We start from the raw sequence: 23,416 nt of genomic DNA, 5'->3' as shown, positions 1-23,416 counted from the left end.
GGAAGAATACGCAGCTCACCCATCTGAACTTTAATGGAAAAAACTCCAAAATACAAAACTTAATCTGGATATCATTTTATCTAAAAAAAAAAAAATGATTTTTTTTTTGCAACAATTATGATACAAAAACTTTGACTACAATAATAAATCAGGCAAATACTTAGCAAATCAGCTAGGGTTGACTTAAGCAAGAACTAACCCCAAATTTCTACTGGATACGGCCTTGCTGCGTTACGTTTCCGTCTTCAGTCTAGGTGTTAATTTCCACCAGGTCAGCTGCGGTGCGTCTGCTCCTTCCTAGCTGTGGCAGTCCGGTGCCCTCCGCCAGATATACGTAGGGCTTCAATTTCTGGCGGACACCGGAGCGTGACGCATCAATCAGCACAGATAAAATGAAGCTAAACAGGAAATTAATCACGTATTCCGCAATAAAATATTGGGTTACTTTTCAAAATAAAACACTTTAGATTATATTTCAAGTAACTACATCACCAAAACGTCATAATGTGTAAAAACAAAATCACATTCACTATTTTGTTTCCTCTCATACTGTAACTGCACTGTAAACTGCAGCAACCTTGATTTAGTTCATGTTTAACTGGTGCAGGTATATCTCTGTTGGCTGTTGCTAAAAAATGTCCAACCTTCTTGTACTCCTTCTTTAGGAGCACTGACCTATTTATCTGTGTATTGTTGCATTTAAAACACATATCTTTAACTGCGTTCTTGCGCAATTATATAAATATCGTGAGAACTCCTCTGCCTTGTGACGTCACTGCTCGTCCAACCGGAGCGCACTCAAAACGCAACTGGTAGGGATTACCGGACGGCGGACAGCAAGGCAAAACCAGATTGGTGCCATGGCGCAGCTGAGATTTATCCAGTGGAAACCCCCAGTAAGGCTCATTGCGTGGGAAGCATCGATAAAAGGTGATCTGGGGGGCTCAGTCGGTGCGTTTGTTGAAAAATTTATATTTTCGCTCACGTATTTTAACGCACTTCTCCTAGGGAGTTTCACTGACGTAGTTCGAAGTTATCCATGGATTTTAATTTTTTATTAAAAAATTTTTTTCCGTTAGTTGCACATGCTGTCAAAGGTCAACACTACAAGAAGTGCAATCTTTTTAAGACAGCCATGCATGTTTTGTTATTGCAATTAAATAAATGATTGCATAATTGTGACCATCACCAGCCCTCTCTAAGGAAGGGTAAGAAATACTTTATTAAAGGAAGGATATAAAAAGAAAGTGCAGTGTTACACCTAGGTGGGTGGGGGGGTAGTACCTAAAACTATTTGGAATTAACGTGTCTAAGGTTAAGCCCAGTATGAGTTTTATCCCACAGCCCAAGGCATGCCAATGCATCGTAGACCAATGTATATGCAAGAACCGCTGCCCCGGGCCCGAAGATGCAGCCAAGCCAGCAGAAAAGAGCAGGGTCCAAGGAGCGCCAGGCCACCCCCTTCCCCCATGGCCGAGCAGCCCCCCAGACGCCCCCCAAGATCCCAGGCGGAGAGGCAGCTACCGCCAATCACATACACACCCAAGAAAGCTCCAAGGAGCCGAGGACCCAGCGCACCGCGCCACCAACCCCCAACCCCAAGGCCGCAGATCCTGGCCTTGCAGGGCACTGCCAAAGCAGGGGCCACCCCGCGCCGCAACTGCAGGCATGCAAGGGCGCGGCCGGCGCCACCCGCCTCGGAAGACCCCTGCCAGGACCAGCCCAGCCAGCACGCCAGACCCCAAGAGCACCCCCCATCCGTTTTGGAACAGCAGCCCCCAGCCAAGGGTGCCCCGGACCCACCCACTGGTCTGCAGGTAGCAGGGCAGAAAGCGACCCCAACCACCGGAACAGGTGGTTTCAGTGGGATCATCGAGAACAGATTTTCATTTTAACTTAGGCTATTCTGCCAAGGAGTGAGATGAGGAGATTGTTCCATCTCTGCAGATTTTCTGTGACTTTATCCAACAGTGCATCCAAATTTAGTTTAATAAATTAATTTAAGTTCGGTGATATACTAAAGCTTAGATGTTTAATTGTTTTTTGGGGGGGTTGAGGTATTGTGGGTTTTCGCCAGCAGGATTCCATGATTTTTTTTGTTAAAGGGAGAATTGATTATTTTCACCAGTTATTGGAATAGTCTGATAATTTACAGAAGCTGTTTATTAGATTAAATAATTCTTCTAATGAGGATTGAAGTTCTTCCAAATAAAGTAAAATATCATCCGCATAAAGATTAATTTTGTGTTCTGAGATGATGATTCAGTGGATTCCTTTAATAACAGAGTTCTGACGTACAGCTGCTGCGAGAGGTTCAACAAATATTGCAAAAAGCAAAGGTGTGAGTGGGCAGCCTTTTCTGGTTCCCCTCTGCAGTGTGAAGCTTTGGGATGTTATTTTGTTTGTGTTTACTGAGGCTTTAGGTTTAGAGTACAGGGTGGAGATTCGTTGCATGAATGATTCTCCAAAGCCAAATTTGCCAAGGACAGCAAGGAGGAATGACCAGTTGACTCTATCAAATGCTTTTTCTGCTTCGAGTGACAAGTCAAGTTCTGTGCCAAGTTGATGAAATTAAACTGTGGAGTGTCTGTTTTTAATAAATCCTGTCTATTCTTGATGTATAATTGACTGTACTGCTTTTTCTAACCAGGAAGTGAGTGCTTAGGAAATATTTTTTATGTCTGTTTTATTAAGTGAGATAGGGTAGCTTGAGGGTAACATGGGGTCTTTGTCTGGTTTAAGGTTGTTCGCTGAATTCATGTGACCTACATAACCTTTATTTTTACTACTCTGAAATAAAGCAGAGCCAGCATTGACCAGAATTTTTTAGGAATTCAGCAGAGAACCCATCTGGACCGAGTGTTTTGTCTGTTGACATGCTATCCAAAGCATTTTGTAGTTCTTGTAAGGTTAATGGTGAGTCTAAGATGGTTTTCTGATCTATGGTGAGCTGTGGTAGGTTTAAGTTATTGATTAAGGTTTTAATATCTTCAGGATCAGGGTTTAAGTTTGATGAGTATAGGTTTTGATAATAATCATGAAAAATCTTATTAATGTCCTGAGGTAAATTTAAAGTTTGACCTGAGTAATCCAGAACTTGTCGCGATAAAGGAATTTTCTTTGTTGTGTTTAACCTGATTTTCTAAGTAATTACCTGATTTATTATTGTAGTCGAAGTTTTTGTATCGTAATTGTTGCAAAATAAAATCAGTGTTTTTAGATAAGATAATATCCAGATTAAGTTTTGTATTTTTCCATAAAAGTTCTGAAGGGTTAGCTCCGTATTCTACCGTAAGTTTCCTAATTTTTTCTTCAATTGCTTTTTCTGCTATCTATTCCTGTTTTTTTTTTTTTTTTTTTTTATGAAAAGAGTTTGATATAATCTTGAATCTAGAAATTTTCCAAATTCACTGTCATTTATAATGAATTGTTTAAGTGCCATAGAGTGGATTATTTCTGATTAGAGTCACACTGGAGGGTGAGGGATATCGGGCATGGTCGCTAATTATTATAGGATTTATTTTCGAGGAAATCTTATGTGCGATGGAATTGTTTGAAAGAAAGAAGTCAATTCGAGAGAAGGATTTATGCTGGCTACATAAATGATTGGTTTGTGCAGCAGAAAGGAAAGTCCACCTGCTACTCTTTCAACGTTCAACCAATTCAACTTCTTCAAATGTAACTTTGCGCTTCCGCCCACTGCTCTCATCCATGTAGAAACCTCCGTCACGTTAGACCAGGTGGAGCAATGAAATTGTTAACATTAAATCGTTCTTGCTTGCACTGAATCATTCCGATCACTCATTTTGTCATGATGCAGACTGCCTCATCATACCAACGACTCAAAGAAATGTTGTGAGAGAGAAAGAGAGAGAGAGCGCCCGCTGCAGCAACAGTGTGGATGAAGTAAAAGTCAGCTAGTTTGTAATAGAAGGATACACAGCATAAAGTTTTTAAATCACAGCATTAGGCTTGTTCAGGATTGATCTATGCTCTGGACTCTGAGGCTGATGGAGACGCTTCCGTGAGTAGGACAGACAGACAGAGCGAAGATTAGAACAGCCTGGATATAGGCTGTATCCAGGCTGTTCTGATCTCCGCTCCATCTACAGTAAAAGTCAGCCAGTTTGTAATAGTAGCATAACAGCATGAAGTTGCCAAATCACCACGTTGGATTTGTTCAGAAGCGATCACATTCGTATTCTGACTCAGAGTCAGACTCGCTGTGATCGCTCCATGGTAGTTCACAATAAGAGTGGACAAAGCGGTGTATCAGTCTGGTTCCAGTAAAAAGCGACCATAAAAAGCTGTAAATGGACTTATATGTAGACGTGGGGCAGTGAGGAGATGATTTCATGTAATAAAGGAGACGTATCAGTTGAAACACGGACATTTCCGTGAAACCTAACTCATTTTGATTGGCCGAGTTGTCTGAAGGGTACCCTCATCAGCCAATAGACTGCGGCCTATGTTAGGCTGCTGCATTTGTGTAGATTATTCTTAGAAATGTGCTAAATTATTGTGATGCGGCCAAATAAAAGTGCGCTTTGTAGCCCGGAATTTACGGTAATTGCTAACTATTTCTTTCTTGAACAAAAGCTTGGCCCTCAAGAGTTTATAATCTAACAATTGTACAAGAGGCAGTAGTAGGCTTTAATGGAAACATTTGCTGACATTTACATGCTGCTCATTAAATCCCAGGCTTGCATAACCACCTGTACCCCTTGAAATGTTTGACACATAGGTAAAGCTATAATCTAAGGTCTCATTTAACTGAGCCTCAGAAAATGACACACACAATAAAATCATTGTAGCCTTTAGAGATAATGGTCCTCAGACTGACAGAATTAGTATGCAAAGAAAGTTGAAAGACCATCTTAAGACAGTCTTGTAATAGTGCCCAAGATAGCTGGGGTTTCTAGATGATGATGATGATGATATAGTGTGGAGCAGGGATTTCCATTGTGCATCAGACTTGTATTCAGTAAGAAGGTACTAACATCCTACATTTTCATTTTTAGTACAAATTAGTACCACTTAACTGTCATTAATTTTCCTTCTTCAGAGGCATATTGGCATTCATCGAGCTGAGATTATAAAGTTGTAACTGTTACATTGGCATGTTGCTGTGGTGTAAGTACTTTTTAAATTGTTGCTGATGAACTAATATAACACCCCTCTCTTTGCTGTGTGTGCAGTTGATGCAGTCTTCCAGAGTCTTAATCTTTTGGCTGAGAACTCACCAGCAGCAGAATGTCTCGTGTCTCCTCCACCGCCAAACGCTACGCTGGTCCCTCCTATGCCTCCCATTACAGCTCCTACAACTCATCACTGACCCCGGGCCTGAGCCCTTATATTGAGAGAGACAGGCTGTCCTCCTATAGATCTCAGACCTCCTCCGTTCCTTCCTCCAGTTATTCCTCCAGCTATTTGAGCAGCTCTTCCCTTCGTACCCGTAACTACATCACCTCGTCAGATCCTGAGCGTGGCCGAACCATCCCACGCAGTGACATTCTAGGAAGTAGTAGTAGCAATCGTCGAAGTGAAAGCCTCAGCAGAACCCCTGTCAAAAGCTATGGTAGGTCAGGGCTTAGTGGGGGCTCAGTGTATTCTGGCTACAATTCCTATTCCTCTTCCTCGGCCCACTCCAGCTACCTCTCGTCTTCACCAGTCACCTCGAGCTTTTCACTCAGCCGACGAAAATCTGTGTCCCAGAGTGACTTGAGCCGTGACCTGGCCTCCCTAGGCCTTAATGATACCTCATCATCTTTATCTACCCCATCCTCATCCACAAGTGCTCTAAGGAAATACTGTGCTCAGAGAAGTGAAGTGGCAGACGCTAATGGCAGCAGTTTTCGCTATTCAGGCCTCTCAAGGAGTTCTACTCAGGAGGCCCTTTCACGGAGCTCCATGCCAGAAGCCTTTAGCAGCAGCAGCAGCAGCAGCAGCAGCAGCAGCAGCAGGAGAGTGTTTAGCTCATCTACGTGGGATCCGAGCAGTAATGGGGTGTCAGATTCCTCCGCCCGGAATTCAATGGTAAAAAAAACTGTCACCACATTCTCCTTACATTTTCAGTGGGTACAAACTGCTCCAGAGAGCTGGGATCCTAAACTGAGGCTTTAAAAAAACAATATCACCAAAGTCAAAGTTGTAAGCACATGTCCACATAGGGTTTTTTTTAAGCATGCTTAGCATCCGTTCTTTAGCCCTTTTGGTGTAGGAGCTGTCGAAGCCCCAATGCTAAATGTGCCAAGTGGCTGATTTCTGTTTCCATTATTCTATGAACCACTCAAAACTGTTATGTACACTCAAAACTGACATACATTTCCAATCTGTTTGGGGTCCCAAAAGAAAAAAAACACTATGCTTTCACATACGGATAGTCCCGGACTCATACCGAATAGGCAAAGAACAGCTGATAATTTGATCACATTAAATTGGCTCAGTTTGCAATATGCAATATGAGGAAATAACCCGGCCGCAAAGACTCCTGCTTTAATACAGAGGAATGTTTGCAGTGAAACAGAACTATTGGCTTCCATAATACGCAGTTTTAAATATAAATTGTTTAAAGGGAAATGAGCTGAGCCTCATTAAAATAAGTGTTCTCGTTCATCCTCGTCCTCATATGACAGCTTGTTTCACTCTGTAGTGGATCAAACTGTGACTTTACGATGGACATAATATGAAAATAGTTGAATCACTGTGACCAACATGGACAGAAGTCTGCATCTCTGAGTTTTAATTCATCACGCAGCAATTATAATGTTTCACCTTATCGGGGCGCTGCACTTACTCCAGGGTTAAAAGCGTGCAAGAGGAAAAGGACTTACACACACCAGAGAATGCGCGGAAAGCCAGATCTGAATGGAAATGCCCACATTTCAGGGGGAGAATAGTGCGCAGCGAAAGACTAGGGGCATGGGAGTATAGAGCCCTAAGTACATATGCAGTGCATCGATTTAGATGCCTTCAGGAGTACACAGTGGTAAAGTTGCTTGCTATGGGTTTGCAGCATTTGTTGAAGCATGTCTAGGACTAGTGGCATTTTTGTCAAATTTATCTAGAGAAAACATCAGTGATTAATTTGAATATTTGATCATTTGCTTGTAACATGAATAATGACCAATGTAGCTGAGAGGAATCATGTGGTTGGAGCTTGAATGCAGGTAGGGCATCCATTCATTTTCCAAACCGCTTGCTCTTTTTCACAGTTCTGACACTCGCCATAAATACTTTCACCAGTGTTTAAAGTTGGTCAAATAAAGAAAAATGCGGAGCACAGGAGGAGCTGCAGGTCTGTGCTCTGCTCCTTTCCCGTGGAACAGGGGAGGAGCGCTGCACCTTCAGTGCACAGAGGTGATATGCTCCTCCGTACGGATATCCTCCGTGCGTATGGAGGTAGATTTGTGTCTTTATTTTCAATCAAAAAAAAAAGTTTACTTCAATCAAAAATAAATATTTTCAATCATAGCAAAAAAGTTTTCAAATTTTTATTAGTATTTTCTCTATCTATAAAGCAGAAAAGGTCTGTGTGTGTGTGTGTTGATGGAGCAAATATCCCCCGACACAGTATGAATTCGACCTGAAACTTAGTCAACGGCTTCCTAATACCCCGAGTGTGTGCATCTGTTATTTTTAAGTATTTTGGTCATTTCCAAATGTTTATTTTAATTTTATTTCAGCTTGACGGCACATTCATCTTCACCTAAAAGTGAAACCTATTCAGCTTTTGACCTCAGAGTGTGAGGGGGCGCTAGCGCACATCTATAGGTACTTCACTGCACAGCTCACATCCGGTGCGTGCCAGAGCTCCTGTGGACTTCTCTTTTGAGGAAACATACTTTTTAACTGTTCCTTCTTTGGTGATGACGTTTCAAAATGTTTATTTTCATGTTAGTTTACCCGTTCGCTATTTAGACCAGGAAGTTATGACGGGACCCGGAAGTTATTGATGAGCAATGCTGCTTTGTTGAAAGCTGCACATTTTTTCCGCAGCGTGTGTGTGAGAGAACCAAGGGAGGAGATTAGAGTCCCAGGTAGAGTCTCACACACACACGTCGATCAGGTGCGCTTCACTATTGATTACTATTTACGTGACATGCGTGCAGGTATGTGAGTGTTGAGTGTATAAAGGACCACCATTTAGTCCGGTTACAGTCTGTGTCACGACAACCGCCATAGCCCATAGCGTGGTAGCAGTGACGTGCCATTAGGGTAGGCAAGGTAGGCAGTGCCTACCCGAGGGTGAATTGATATTTTGATTATTTAATTAATTTATTTATTTATTTATTTATTTTTTGAATTATGAATTATTTATTTTTCCATTTCCAATTGCCTACACTACCTATAAGTTTGAAAGTGTCTGCATTTTGTGCGTTTCATAGCCCAAATTACTAAACAGTGCCGTTTCCTGGAACGGCTTCACAGTCTTTTTTTGATGATTTTACGTGTTTGCGCATAAAGGCAGCGTAGAGAGCTGCCTTTGCACGTAACTGCGCTATGCTAAATGCTATACGTAAGTTCACAGCACATTAGTGAATAGATGACACGTGACTGCTGCTGCTACTTTCTCTAGCTAGTGGGCGGGATAACACTACAGTGTGGATGACAGCGCCAGAGATGATAGAGAAACTTTGTTTTGAGGAAAAACGACAGCTTTTAAAAGATGGGAGACCAACACCTGAGCTACCAGAGCTTCAGCAAAGGTAAGGTCAGAACATGTTTCATACTTTTCACAGTGAATGGTTCAAAAGGAAGGATTGACTTTGTGGATGCTACTCACTGAGGATGTTCTAAGTTATCATTTTCTCGGTGTTTCTGTGTTTCCAACACAAACAACAGATGTTCTGCTGTGTCATGAGATATATCTTGTTGGGAGAGTATGGAGGCTATATTAAATAATTGTTTATGTTTCTTTAATGGTGTTTATGATGTTGATTTTGTTAGATGGCTAAACACTTGTTCATGTGGATCTTATTGGGTTTTTTCTTTCTTATTATGAATTTTATATTTTGATAAGCGCATTGAGATGACTTTGTTGGAAATTGCTTTATACAAATAAAATTGATTTGAATTGAATTAACACTTGACAGCAGAAACATATGAAATTGTCATTGGTGGTCTCGATTTGCAACGTGCCTACCCAACCCTAGTGGTCACGGCACGTCACTGACAGTATGTACATCCAACCTTCAAACACATACTTATTTGGCCATAATTGACAACTCTACTTATGCTCCCACTATATGAATACATACTTCCAACGGGCACTGTACTAGTTGGGTTTCATTTTAGAAACAAAAAACATTTAGGACAACAAGAACAACACAGCAAGGGCAGAACCCATCCCACGTCACAACCACATACATATACAAAATTTTGCATGTTCAACCCGTATTTATGTAGAGAAAGTAAAAAATAAATAAATAAAATAATAATAATAATATATATATATATGTATGTGTAGGGGGAGGAGCTCAGACAAGGAGTGATAAGAATTACAATATTAATTATTAAAAAATATTACAGTAATTTGCCAAGAGGTGCCATCTGAAATCGAGTTAAAGTGTTTCATATCACTTAGTTATTAATACCTTGTCATACAGGGTTGTGAACTCTTGTCAAGACTCTCCATATAACAAATTGAAATATTTTCATAAACACAATAAAGCTAAAAGAGCGCTACGCACACTAAGCTAAGGATAAATGTATATACACTTTAAAGTTAGAGATCAGTGTGGATCCATGTGGCTGCGATTACTTTAGGCCCGATTAGAATTTGAGATCCAGAATACCTCGGTTCTGATGGGTCCGAGGTCGGTGGTCCATCTCTTGTGGTAGATGGTTGTTGAAGAAAAGTCTGAGGAGCACAGCTTGGTCTGGCTTGTTGTAGGACCAATGGCCCTGTTCCTTGTTCAGCGTGTTTCACAGCTTGTTCAGTCAGCAGGTTTTTTTTTTTTTTTCAAGACTTTATTTATAGATTTTTCATTTTACAAGTATGAACACACACAAATATTCCCAATCACCCACCCACCCTCCCATGTCACACATACACAACAGCACAGATAAAAGTAAAATGCAAAACAGTGGATATACATAAAAAACGACTAAAAAATAAAAATAAAAAAAAATAATTAAAGGAAATCAATAAATAAATGCAACTCCTTTAATCTTGTAGACAATAACAGCTTCAGTATAGACTCCGATTTTTAACACAGTCAAAAAAAGGAGACCAGATGACCCAAAATTTTTCAGGGCAGTTTTCTCTGCTATATCTCAGCTTCTCCAGCTGCAGCAGAGAGCATTTCCTTTATCCAGCTGTTGAACGATGGGGGTTTATCCGATTTCCAGTGAAGAAGAATGGCTCTCCTAGCTATTAAGGTCGCAAAAGCAAGTGCCTTCTGTAATTTAGAAACAGTGATTTCAGGAGGAGGAATCCCAAAAATAGACACAAACAGGGAAGGTGGAATTTTTTTCCTGCACACGAGAAATAACCTAAAAAATGTTTGACCAGAAACTTTTCAATTTTTCTTTTTTTTTATATTGCGCTTTATCACCACAATGAAGCAGTCTCAAAGTGCTTTACATATCAGCTCATTCACCCAATCACTCTCACATTCACACAACAGTGGGACAGGACTGCCATGCAAGGCGCTAGTCGACCACTGGGAGCAACTTAGGGTTCAGTGTCTTGCCCAAGGACACTTCAACACATAGTCAGGTACTGGGATCGTACCCCCAACCTCTCAATCAGAAGACGACCCACTACCACCTGAGCCACGGTCGCCCAATGACTCACAATTGCAGAACATATGTCCCAAAGTAGCCGGACCTAATTTACATCTTAAACATGCAGAGCTAACGTTGGGATAGAACTTGGAAAGTTTTTCATTTGAATAGTGTAGTCGGTGCAACACTTTAAATTGAATTAGGCTATGTCTAATACAAATAGAGGAGCTGTGAATCTGTCCCAAGCTAAGTTTCCAAGACCTCTCTGTAATTTCAGTACCCAGGTCCCCCTCCCAGGATAATTTAGTTTTAGCCCAAGATGGTGGGTTAATATTCTAAATTTCGATGTACATTTTTGAAATGTTGCCCTTTGTGTAAGGATGTAGTGCTAGTATTTCATCCAATGTACTTTTATTACATGATTGTGGGGGTTTAAAGTGTTTAACAAAACTTCTAATTTGAAGACATCTAAAAAAAAAATGGGATTTGGGGATATTATATTTTTTCTGTAGTGTTTCGAATGACATTAAAGTTTCTTTGAAGAAAAGGTCTCCTAAAAAAACCAGACCAGATTTATGCCATGTTTGAAATGCACAATCAATTTGAGACGGTAGAAAGAGGTGATTATTCGACAAAGGAGAGAATGATGAAAGATGGGTAATGTGAAAATGTTTCCTAAATTGAAACCAAATTTTAAGGGAATGTTTTAGAACAGGGTTGAGGACCGGAGGACGCAAAACCACAGGAAGCGAAGAGCTTAATAATGAAATAGGGGAAATTGCTGAGTCGCCATTTAATTCCATTTCAGATTGGATTTCACGCCACGTGGAAATCCAATATGATATCTTGAGGCCCAATAATAGTGACTGGAACTGGGCAGGCCCAGGCCCCCTGCCTGTTCTGGTATCTCCAGAAACCTTCTTCTCATTCTGGGAACTGTTTTGCCCCACACAAACAAACAAATCAGGTATCAATCTCACTAAACACCGACTTGGGCAAAAAACAAAAGGAATTATTTGAAAAACATACAAAAAGCGGGGAAGGACTGTCATCTTAACTGAGTTCACTCTCCCAGCTAGTGAAATGGGCAATGTTGACCATCCTATTAGATCTAGTTTGGTGCGTTCTAATAAGGTCTTAAAGTTGCGTTGATAGAGATCTTTATATGTACGTGAAATTTCGATTCCCAAATAAGTAAATTCTTCGGCTCGTTTGAAAGGAAAAGAGGTGAAGTCCATCGCCACTGCCAAACAATTAATAGGAAAAAGGAAGCTTTTAGAAAAATTTAATTTGTATCCTGATATTTTACTATATGATTCTAGTATATCAATGAGTATTGGAAGCAACTGAATAGGGTTTGATAAATATATTAAAAGGTCATCTGCATATGTATTGTATTATGTATTGCATCTTGTCTTGACACGGAGTGGGAGGAGTACAGTATATTAAACAGACGGCGCATGTTGTAGAACGATTGTCTTCCGGGTATAAAAACCAGCAGAGGGCGCTATCCAAAAGTCTTGGCGGCGGGCGAAATCTGGAAATACTTTATTTCTGGCCGCCTTCTACTCTTAAACATATTCATGTATGATTCCTTACCCCTTTAGCACCAAAATAATATCTGTAATATTATGTGAATATCTGTAAAAGTCACGTTTTTCTATTAACTCTGTCTGCTAGCATAGCATCTCTTCTTCACTGCACTGAGCTGCATGCCAACCGACCACTGGGTTACCATCGCCCTCTGCTGGTTCAAACAAATATCTGACGCAAATACAGTGCAGACTGTTTTTTTTTTTTTAAGGTCCAATTGTTAAGTCACAAAATACATTTTCAGTTGCACTTTTAAAAAGAAAAATATCTATTATGCAGTTTTGCATTGTTTACTATGGAACCAGAATTTAAATGAATAGGCTTCTTCATTTTTATTATTCTTTTATTTATTTCATTCAAGATTTATTTTTAGTTAAATTGCATTGTTTTGAATAGTTCATCAAGGGATTCTTTTGACAATGAAAAATAAAAGGAAAATAGTACAGTATTTTTCCCCCCAAAAAAATAAAGGAATATTTTTCAGTCATCATTCGTCTACAGTCCCATTTTGTAAAATGAATCGTGAGAGAATCATATCGTGAACCCAGTATCGTGAATCGAATCGTATCGGGAGTTGAGGGAATCGTTACATCCCTAGTCTGGATTAATTATCTTAGGGATCACTGTTTCAAAATGGTGAGCCAATACTTTAGTAAGAATTTTATTATCACAGCAAAGTAGGCTTATTGGCCGGTAAGAGCCACACTCAGAAGGATCTTTTCCTTTTTTGGGCAAAACTGTGATAATTGCTTGGGTCATGGTGTATGGTAATTTTTTTACTGGAGAATGTCTCTTCAAAAAGTTTACATAGAAGAGGGGACAATTTGGAAGTAAAGGTCTTGTAGAATTCTACAGGCAGCCCATCTGGCCCAGGAGCTTTACCATTTTGCATGGAATTTATGGCTTGTGTAATTTCTTCGCTTGATATTTTGGAATCCATTTTAGACTGATCTTCGGTACTTATTTTAGAAATTGTGAGAGGATAAAAAAATGCCTGGAACGCCGATGGGCCAGCCGAAACCTGAGATGTGTAAAGATTAGAATATAATTTCCTAAATTGGTCATTTATAGTTGTGGGATGATTGGAGATCGCTCCCTGTTCAGTGCGGCTCTCTATTATAGTACGGTTAGCAGAGGACTGTCTAATTTGATGAGATAACAATTGGCCAACCCCATCACTATGTTCATAGTAGGTCTGCTTTGTTTTAAGTAATAGTCTTTCTATTTTTTTAATGGAAAGGTTGTTGAATTCAGAATGTAGTAGTAATCGATCTTTATACAGGTCTGGACTTAGAGATATAGCATATTTTTTATCAATCACTTTTATTTGTTGAGACAAATCTGCTAGGCGGAGATCGTGTTCTTTTTTTTTATGTGCTGCAAAGGAAATTATTTGTCCCCTAAGGTAGGCCTTAAGCGATTCCCAGATAGTAGTGTATGACATGCCAGGTGTGCTATTGATATCAATAAAGAACTCTATTTGATCTGAAATATATTTTTGGAAGGGTTTACAGGATAATAACAATGGATCCAATCGCCATGTACGTTGGGTTGCAATATTGTCTGGGAAAATCAAGTCTAATTGGACAGGGGAGTGGTCGGAGATCACTATACTATGGTACTGGCATTTAGTTACTAAGGAAAATATGTTTTCATGAATAAGAAAAAAATCTGTTCTTGAATATGACCGATGGACAGGGGAAAAAAAAGAGTACTGCTTAATTGTGTTGTTAATACGTCTCCATGGGTCTAATAATTTATGAGTCCATGAATGACAGAACTTTACTTGCAGATTTGGATAGTGTGATCGGAAACTTTGGGTTGGATCTGGCCAAATTTGGCTCCAAAACCAATTTAAAGTCGCCCCCTAAGATTAAATGATGAGTGGAAGGATCGGGGATATTTGTAAAAAAATTAGAGAAGATCTGTGGATCGTCCCAGTTTGGGCCGTAGATATTGACTAAGATTACCGCAGTGCCAAACAACTTCCCCATAACCATAACATATCTAACTTTAGTATCAGCTATTGGTTTAGTTGGTACGAATGGGACACCCTTTCTGATTAAAATGGCCGCACCTCGAGATCTACTGCCGTAGTTAGAGTGATAAATTTGGTCAATCCAGCCCCATTTTAGTTTTAAATGTTCATTGGAATGGAGATGGGTCTCCTGCAAAAACATAACGTCAGGCCCCAAAGTTTTCAGGTGTGCAAAAACTCTGCTGCGTTTTATAGGATGGTGCAATCCTTCCACATTCCAGCTAATAAAACGAGTGGAGCCTGAAAAGCTACTCTACTCATGCAAACCAACAAACCCAGAGTCTTTAAAATGGAAAAGGAGCAGAAGAAATGAATAAATACATGAAAAAATAGCAATAAAAACACACAGTGACATGAGTCCCCAAATGTGCTGATCTCCCAGGAACCAATGGAGATCGCATCGACACTTCTACCATCAGCAATAAAAAACTGCACTAAAGTGCATAGGGTGAAAGAACACACGAAACTTGGCCAACAAAACAGAACAAATTTCAGAAAAGAAAGGCACTTATTTAGTGATTCTGAAAGCCAGAATGGGCAATACTGATTTGAAACATGCTCTATGTAAAATAAGATTAGTCAAACACTGCAGAGTAAAACTTTTTTAGGAGCATTGCATCTTTCTTTTTAAAGATTTGAATAAACTCAGAATATGTTGAAATCTGTGATATTGTTATATCTAAGCCTTATGTTTGTTATTCACCGTCATTCAGTTTTTTGTCACCTGTTCAGGGTCATTTAATGTTCTGAGTTATGTATCTCTGGGCTTCATCTGGAGTGGAGGACGTTTTTTCCTCGTTGTTACTGGCGATCCTATGATGGGCTGGATAGAGGATGCCGAAGCGCACCCCCGCGATCCCCCGGAGATGCCGTCTGACGTCATTGAATGCTGCACGAGCTTTGGCTGTGTAGTCAGGAAATGCTGAGACCGTCATACCATTCATCTTAATCCGTTGCTTTTCCCGTTCAAGACGAAGAATGTTTGCACAGTCTTGGAAATAGTGGAAGCGGGCCACGATGACGGCGGAGGGCTCCCCCGTCCAGGCACTGGAAGGAAGCGGTGCGCCCTATCCAGCAGCGGTGCCTCCTCCAATTCAAAGGCTTGTTTGAGCAGTGCAGAAACACGGATGTAGAACACACCCGGTCTTTAGGAACCCCCAGCAGTCTGATATTATTTCTCCTTGACCTCGCCTTCAAATCCTCACATTTACTTTCCAAGGTATCAGCCACTGCGGTGAGGCGATGCACCTCTTGCTGCAGCTGCGTAATATCATCCGTGCACGTAGACAGGCTTTCCTCCACTGCTTTCACCGTAACGCTCAGCGACGACAACTCGATTGTAATACTCTCCTTGTATTCCCTTAGCTTGGTCCTGGCTGCATTAATATCGGCCCTCACAATTGCCATCTCGCTTTCCAAAACACTCCAGACCTCTTTTTTAAGAGTGTCTATCAAATCTTTCCGCAGAGAGGACAGAAGCTTGTGTTTGACAGCCTCTGTGTCGATCAAGTAGTCGCCGCTGAGTCTGCCTCACCTGGGCAGTCTTTGTTAGTCGAGACCCGGAGTAGTAGACCTTGTTTGCAAAAGAGTTGTTTGCTTTCCTCGGGATGGTTTTCCAGCCATTTCTGCTTTTTATATCGAGTTAGCAACTTCAAACAAGCCCGGACTGGAACTTTCTTAGTTACACTGTGCCCTATAATACACTTTTTAAAATATTGTTCTGCTCCGCTCGACAAAACACGACCTACCCCATTGTTCACTCGACAGCGCCCCCAGTCAGCAGTTTTCTACTGGTTCTGACTTGTGTTCTTCACCATCGGTCGAAAAAATGACCTTGCGTGAACTTCTTCAGTGCAGTGTGCTTTGCTCTATTGGCCTTCAGACTCAGCTCAGATCATGCAGACCTTTGTTCTTGTGTTGGTTCAAGGTTTCAACTCTTGCAGTTGGAACAGGAGGTTTTTCTTCTCTGGGGCACGTAAGCTTATTTATAAAGTCTAATAAAAAAAAAGAAACACTTGGAGGTTACAAAGGAAATAAAAGTCAATTAGAGCCAATTAGATTGCTTTGGATGTTTTGTGGGTTGTGGCTATCTTGTACGTGTGATAAGGAATTAATGAATGAGAAACCTTTTGGAACAAGAAATTTGAATATAACTTAGAAACCAGTTCGATTATAACTTTCAAAACGAGATGAAAGCAGAGATCATATTTTCCTGGTTATTCTGGTACCAAACATGATAAACTTTATACAAAGTTATTGAGAGATATTCTTTAGGAACACTTTTACTGTAAAAACTATTATATTATCTTATTCTAAGAATGTCCTTTATTTCCTGTGAATAAAGAGTTAGTGGCAGTATAGAAAAATACATTTCAAACTTTTATCAAAAATTTGTGTCCACTTTTAGGATGTTTCATTGTTAATTTTTGGAGAAAAGCAGAACACAAAGGGCAAAGATTCTGCTGTGTGCTTCACAGTATTGAATAATACCAACTTAAAGGATTTAAAATATGTGCTAATAACCTCTGTTTTTATGCACCAATTTTTGATCAGGTCTGAAACTATACTTTTAAACATTACTAATCTTATATAAAGTCAGGTCTGAAAGTTGACACGTGGATAAACCATCTTGACCAACTCTCTTCAAATATGTCAAATTGATTTCTTAGTTTAAATGTGATTCTTTCCATTGTGTATATATTGTAGACCAAATCAGTCCACCAATTTATGGTTGGTGCATCTTTCTTAAGCCATTTTCTAGTCAAGGTCTTCTTACATGCCACTAACAACACCCTTAACAGGTATTTATCACTCTTGGCACAATTGATATTGTAGTATGGATGAGCCTTGAAATAAGGGTTACTGAAGTCTTGTCAGAATTCGCCTTTTATTGCCGAACAAGGGAAGCAGGACAATCGCACACAGTGCTCTTAATCACCATCCACACTGTCAGCACGTGAACTAACACACTCCTTTTCCTCCCGCCCACACTTATTAATCCTCCTTCTACTCCCGCCAACCACGAACTAACGCGAGAGTGAGGACACAACAAAAGGAAACGTCACAATCACATACATTAATTCAGGGCGGCAAACACACACGGAAACACCCAACGTGGCAACCCAGACATGGCAACATAGAACAACGTTAAGGCTGGATTCACCGGCATCACATAGCCCCCTTCTAAAGGGTCAGCCGTCCCGGCGACCCCATTAATCCACATAATCCGTTAGGTAACCAGGGCGCCTGCGGGTCCGCACAGGGCGCTCGCGCTCCTCGGGTGTCACCACTGAGTGGGGCTCACCCGAGAGAGCGGAAATCGGTCCATCTTCTCCCTGGGCAGTCTGTGGAGCCTGTGGGTGGTATGGTGCAAGTCTGTCCCGATGCAACACCACGACTCGTCCCCTGATCGGCATGCGCACTCGGTACACCACATCATTCAGTTTGTCCATCACCTCACCGGGCCCCTGCCACTGGCTGCTCAGTTTAGGGCAAACTCCCTTCTTCCGCGCGGGACAGTATACCCACACCTTGTCTCCCGCAGCAAACACCTGTCCCCTGCACCGTGTGTCATACGCCCTCTTTTGACGCACTCCAGCGCTGGTCTGAGCCTGGCGGGTGAAATCATGGATCTCGTGAAGGCGATCCCTCAGCCGCCGATAATAATCCATTTCTTTTCCACCAGCGATCTCCGGTTCAGGTGGGACTCCGAACACTAAATCCACCGGTGTCCGTAGCTCCCGCCCGAACATAAGGGCTGCCGGTGTGCACTGACTGGACTCCTGGACTGCAGTGCGGTACGACCAGAGGACCAGCGGCAAATACCGGTCCCAGTCCCGCTGATGATGACTGGTCAGAATAGCGAGCTGGGTTGCAAGAGTACGGTTAAACCGCTCCACCAACCCGTCACTTTGGGGGTGAAGAGGTGTGGTTCTGGTCTTGTGTACCCCGAGCCGCCGACAGACCTCGTTAAAGACCTGGGATTTGAAGTTTCGGCCCTGATCGCTGTGGAGCTCCGCCGGGACTCCGAAATGAGTGAACATCTCCTCAACCAGCTTCTCTGCGGTGGTGATGGCACTCTGATCCGGCACCGCATATGCCTCCGGCCACTTAGTGAAATAATCCATGGCCACGAGAACATAGCGGTGCCCGGCGTCAGTCACGGGAAACGGGCCGAGGATATCCACTCCCACTTGCTCCATCGGGGCTCCCACCAGGTACTGCTGCAGCGGTGCTCGGGAGCGCTGGGAAGGGCCCTTCCGAGCAGTGCACTTGTCACAGCAGTGGACGTGCAGCTCAACATCTCTGCGACAGCCGGGCCAGTAGAACCGTCCTCGGAGACGACGAAGAGTTTTAGCGTTCCCATAATGACCCGCCGCCGTTGAGCCGTGGGTCAGCCGAAGGACTTGCCGACGGAGCGCTCGGGGAACCAGCAACTGGAGGATGTCGCCTCCTCGCTCCGGAGCCTGCCACCGCCGATACAGCATCTCATCGTGACGTTCAATGCTGTTCCATTGGGAATAGTAGGACTTCAGCTCCGGATTTTGTGCAGACATGGCAGCCCACTCCGGTCGCTGTCCAGCCTCCAGCCAGCTCCTCACCGCAGCCAGCGTAGTGTCATTCTCCTGCTGCTGTCTCAGCTCTGCCGGGGACAGCGTAGCAAACTCCTCAGTAGCCTCGGCGGCAGCCACTGTCGGTACTTGGTCCCGCTCCTCCTGGCGGTCACAGTAGCTGCACTCTACTGTCACACAGGGCCGCTGGGAAAGTGCATCAGCGTTACCGTGGTTATGGCCAGCCCGATGCTGAATGTCAAAATCAGAACCTTGCAGAGTCTCGAGCCACCGTGCTACCTGCCCCTCCAGCTGTTTAAAGCTCAATAGCCAGGTGAGGGAGGCGTGGTCAGTCCGGAGAGTGAAACGGCTGCCCTGCAGGTATGATCGGAAGTGTTGCACCGCTGAGACCACCGCCAACAGCTCCGTGTTACACAATAATTCCTTTCACCTCGGTTCAGAGCACGGCTGAAGTAAGCAACTGCGCGTTCTCCATCATCTCCTTGCTGTGCCAGGACCGCTCCAACCCCCGTGTTGCTGGCGTCCGTGTCGAGGATGAAAGGTCGGCGGGGATCTGGAAAAGCCAGGACCGGAGCCTCCGTTAGAGCTGCTCTGAGTTGGTTAAATGCGGCAGCACACGCGTCATCCCACCGGTAGGCCTGACCTTTATTTGTCAGGCGGTGAAGAGGGCTGGCTATGGTGGCAAAACCTTGAATGAAACGCCGATAATAGGACGCCAGTCCCAGGAAGCTCCGCACCTCGCTGACATTTGTGGGAACAGGCCAGTCTCTGACAGTGGCGGCCTTAGCGGGGTCAGTGGCTACCCCGTCAGCGCTCACCGCATGACCCAGGAACTCAGTCTCTTTAGCCAAAAGGCTGCACTTGGCTGGATTCAACTTCAGTCCGGCTCGGCGAATGGCAGTGAACACCTCCCGTAGGTTAGCCAGAGCACCCTCGTAGCTTCCAGCGTGCACCAGCAGGTCATCCAGGTAAATGACGCACCGGTCTCGGGGTACGTCAGCCAGCACCCGCTCCATCAGCCGCTCGAACGTTGCTGGTGCGTTGCAGAGCCCAAACGGCATCACCCGAAACTGCCACAGTCCCTGACCGATGGTGAAAGCCGTTTTCGGTTTAGCGTCAGGGGCCAACTCCACCTGCCAGTAACCACTCCGCAGGTCGAGGGAGCTGAACCAACTGGAACCAGCAATCCAATCCAGTGCGTCATCGATCCAGGGGAGGGGATAAGAGTCTTTCTTAGTGACACTATTTAGACGTCGATAATCCACACAAAATCACCAGTTCCCATTTTTCTTTTTAACCAGCACGGCTGGTGCTGCCCACGGGCTGTCAGACGGCTCAATCACTCCATCATCTGCCATCTGACGGATCATGTCCGCTGCTGCCTGTCGCTTGGCGAACGCCAATCTGTGATGATGTAAGCGAACAGGCGGGGCTGAACCTGTGTCAATGTGGTGGTGGACCAACCCCGTCTGTGTACAGTCCTCATCCTTGGCAGCGAAAATGTCCACAAAATCTTTTAGGAGGCCCTCCAAATCTTGCTTTTGTCGGGGATTTAATCCATTGCAGCTGCGTTGTAAAAGCTCCTGCACCGCTCTCGTTGATTCCGCGGAGGGGATCCTCACTGGTGCTTTACAGGTGTTTTGCGTGGAACTGCTGACTGCGTTAATTCTCTTGGTTATGCCCGCCTTCCTTCCACGTTGCAGCCCGATGGTCACGCCCCTCAGTGTGACGCATGCTTTGGTGGCGTTGATGCAGGCTCCCCAGTGTGACAGTAAGTCCAGGCCGATGATGCTCCGATGATGCTCCTTAATGTCAGCCAGCCAAAACTCGTGCACCACCTCCTGACCACCAACCCGGACCCGAAGCAGCTTCCTCGCCGTGAGCCCCGTCTTTTCTCCCGTCACTGTCATCAGCTGGGTCTGGGTGGGGGTCCATGCATTCGTCAGTGGTCCGCTGGTGCCCATTAAAACGCCCGGTCGCACCAGGGAGATGGTAGACCCCGTGTCTATGAGCGCCTGACAGCTCTGATCATCAAGCTGGCAGGTCAAATACAGTCCCTTGGTATGACCAAAACGTCCCACCAGCGTGCAACGGCCTTGGAGGGGTATAGTGGGCTGGGATGGCGACCCCCTCATCGGGCCATCCCGCTGTCGTTTCCCTCCAGCGGGGCTGTTCTGACTCTCGGTGCGGGGGCGGGGCAGTCGCGTGCGACGTGCCCAGGCTCATCACACCGATAGCAGCGGTCAGATGAGCGGCGTGGGCGCTGTCTGGTCGATGAACGTCGCTGCTGAAATTGCGGGGTGGGTGACTGGGCTTGGCGTACCTCCTCAATGTCATAGTCAGCCATCCTGACGCAGGGTTGAATGCTTGGTGCCGCCCGTGCTGTGGAGATGACGTCTTCAACACGCTCTGCCTCCCGGAGCGCCTCCTCCAGTGTCTGAGGCGTCGCTAGGCGAACATGATGGCGGAGCCGTTCGGGGGTGAGTCCTTGCAGAAACGCATGGAGAGCTAACTCTTCCTGCGCCATGTGGGGGAAACAAGGGTAACCCCTGCGAACGTGTAGCTGAATGTCCGCCGCAAAGGCGCCCAGGCTTTCTCCTTCCCGGCGGCGGCGGTTGTTTAACTTTTCTCTTTCTACTGTCTCTGATGAGCGCTGTCCGAACCGCCGTTCTAACGCCGTATACAGTGCGAGCAAGTTCCGCTCCTCTGCTGGGGCCAAGTCCAGAAGCAGCTGCTGTGCCTGGCCTTCCAGTGCGAGGGCCAGATGTGTAGTGGTGTCTCCTTCGCTCCATCCGTTGTGTGCTGCAGCGATTCGAACCTGTTTGAGGTATAACTCCAGCTGGTTTGTGCCGTCATATTTCGGCAACTTGACCGCAGCCTTGGGTGTGACTGTAGTGGCGGCGGGCTGTTGCGGTTCGGGGCTGTAGCTCTGTCGTTCTGCAGGTTTCTGGTCTCGAACCACAGTGGGCCTTAGTGACTCAGGGTGGTGTGGCCGCTTGTCGCTGGAGCCGTCGGGGAGACATGGGGTTCTCCACTTCTCCGCGACCCAGGCTGCTCTCTCTCGGCGGCGGCGGGCATCTTCCCGCAGTTCTGTTGGACTTCCGTCACGTTCCATCATCCCACTTCTGACACCAATGTAGTGTGGATGAGCCGTGAAATAAGGGTTACTGAAGTCTTGTCAGAATTCGCCTTTTATTGCCGAACAAGGGAAGCAGGACAATCGCACACAGTGCTCTTAAACACCATCCACACTGTCAGCACGTGAACTAACACACTCCTTTTCCTCCCGCCCACACTTATTAATCCTCCTTCTACTCCCGCCAACCACGAACTAACGCGAGAGTGAGGACACAACAAAAGGAAACGTCACAATCACATACATTAATTCAGGGCGGCAAACACACACGGAAATACCCAACGTGGCAACCCAGACATGGCAACATAGAACAACGTTAAGGCTGGATTCACCGGCATCACAATATGTTCTAAATTACATAGATACATCATTTTAAAATCAAAAAGAAAAGTTCTCTTAAAAATTGCCTCCAGGACCACGTGAACACTTTGCCTAAATGGAGCCACAGAGGGACAGCTCAAGAAAATATGAAAGTGATTTGCCACAGTCTCTCCACACAATCTCCAGCAGGCAGTTTGATTTGAATATTTAATTGTCTGTGCTGGAGTGCGAAAAAAACGAGTCAAGTTCTTTCAACTGAATTCTCTCCAGGTGGGAGAACTCGTCATTGACCATTGCTGTCTACAGATTCTGTCCCACTCCTCTAGTGTTATTGTGATATTGCCCTCTGCTTCCCACATTGTTTTAATGTTCAGAGTATGATGTGTTTTTACATTTTGAATAGCCAAACATAATTTAGATAGGGTTAGGGTTACTTTTGATAAATTACTGTCTCTATAGGCTAACCTTCTAAAAATGTCTGCTCTTGTTCTTAGTTGCTATCTTTTAATTACTTCGTTCCACATCCTTAAGGAACAACTTATCCAAGGATTATTGGGGTCCGCAAGATGACTGGTAATGAAGGGTCTCCAATTAATGTGCTAACTGGTATTCCATTTCCCATTGAGCTATCTATCTCCTTCAATCTGGATCTATAGCTTGGTTTACACCAGTTAATCTAATCTTGGCTGCTCTATGTCTTTAAGACATGGAAGAGCTTGTCTTCCTTTTTCCTTAGGTAGTTGTAAAGTTGTGAATTTTACTCTTGGTTTTTCCCTGACCATATAAATCTGGAGATAACTTTATCTCATTGCGAAAAAGAACTGTTCTGGACTTTCAATGGGCGTAAATATAGAAGTCTTGGTAAAACATTCATTGTTATTGAGCCAATATGTGAACTCATGTTTAGGTAAGGAATTATATTCCATCTCTTAATATCTTTTATAATGTCTTTAGTGAGAGGTCCATAATTGAGTTCATATAATTTGGATAAGTCAATAGGTAAAGAAATTCTTGCATTTTATACAT

At 43.8% G+C, this 23,416-nt stretch overlaps 1 protein-coding gene across 1 annotated transcript in view; it reads left to right on the top strand.

The window, feature by feature from the left end:
* usp2a (ubiquitin specific peptidase 2a) overlaps positions 1 to 23,416 on the top strand; it is a 133,263-nt gene that overhangs the window by 7,064 nt on the left and 102,783 nt on the right. The window contains exon 2 of the mRNA XM_028463776.1: positions 5,199 to 6,036. Within this exon, the coding sequence (XP_028319577.1) occupies positions 5,254 to 6,036 (783 nt within the window). The 5' untranslated portion in view covers positions 5,199 to 5,253. The remainder of the gene's footprint in view (positions 1 to 5,198; positions 6,037 to 23,416) is intronic.

Source organism: Gouania willdenowi, chromosome 13 (assembly GCF_900634775.1).
Source record: "Gouania willdenowi chromosome 13, fGouWil2.1, whole genome shotgun sequence".
In the NCBI taxonomy this organism is placed as follows: domain Eukaryota; kingdom Metazoa; phylum Chordata; class Actinopteri; order Blenniiformes; family Gobiesocidae; genus Gouania; species Gouania willdenowi.
Note: the sequence above shows the minus strand (reverse complement) of the source record. Positions and strands in the feature narration are given on the sequence as shown.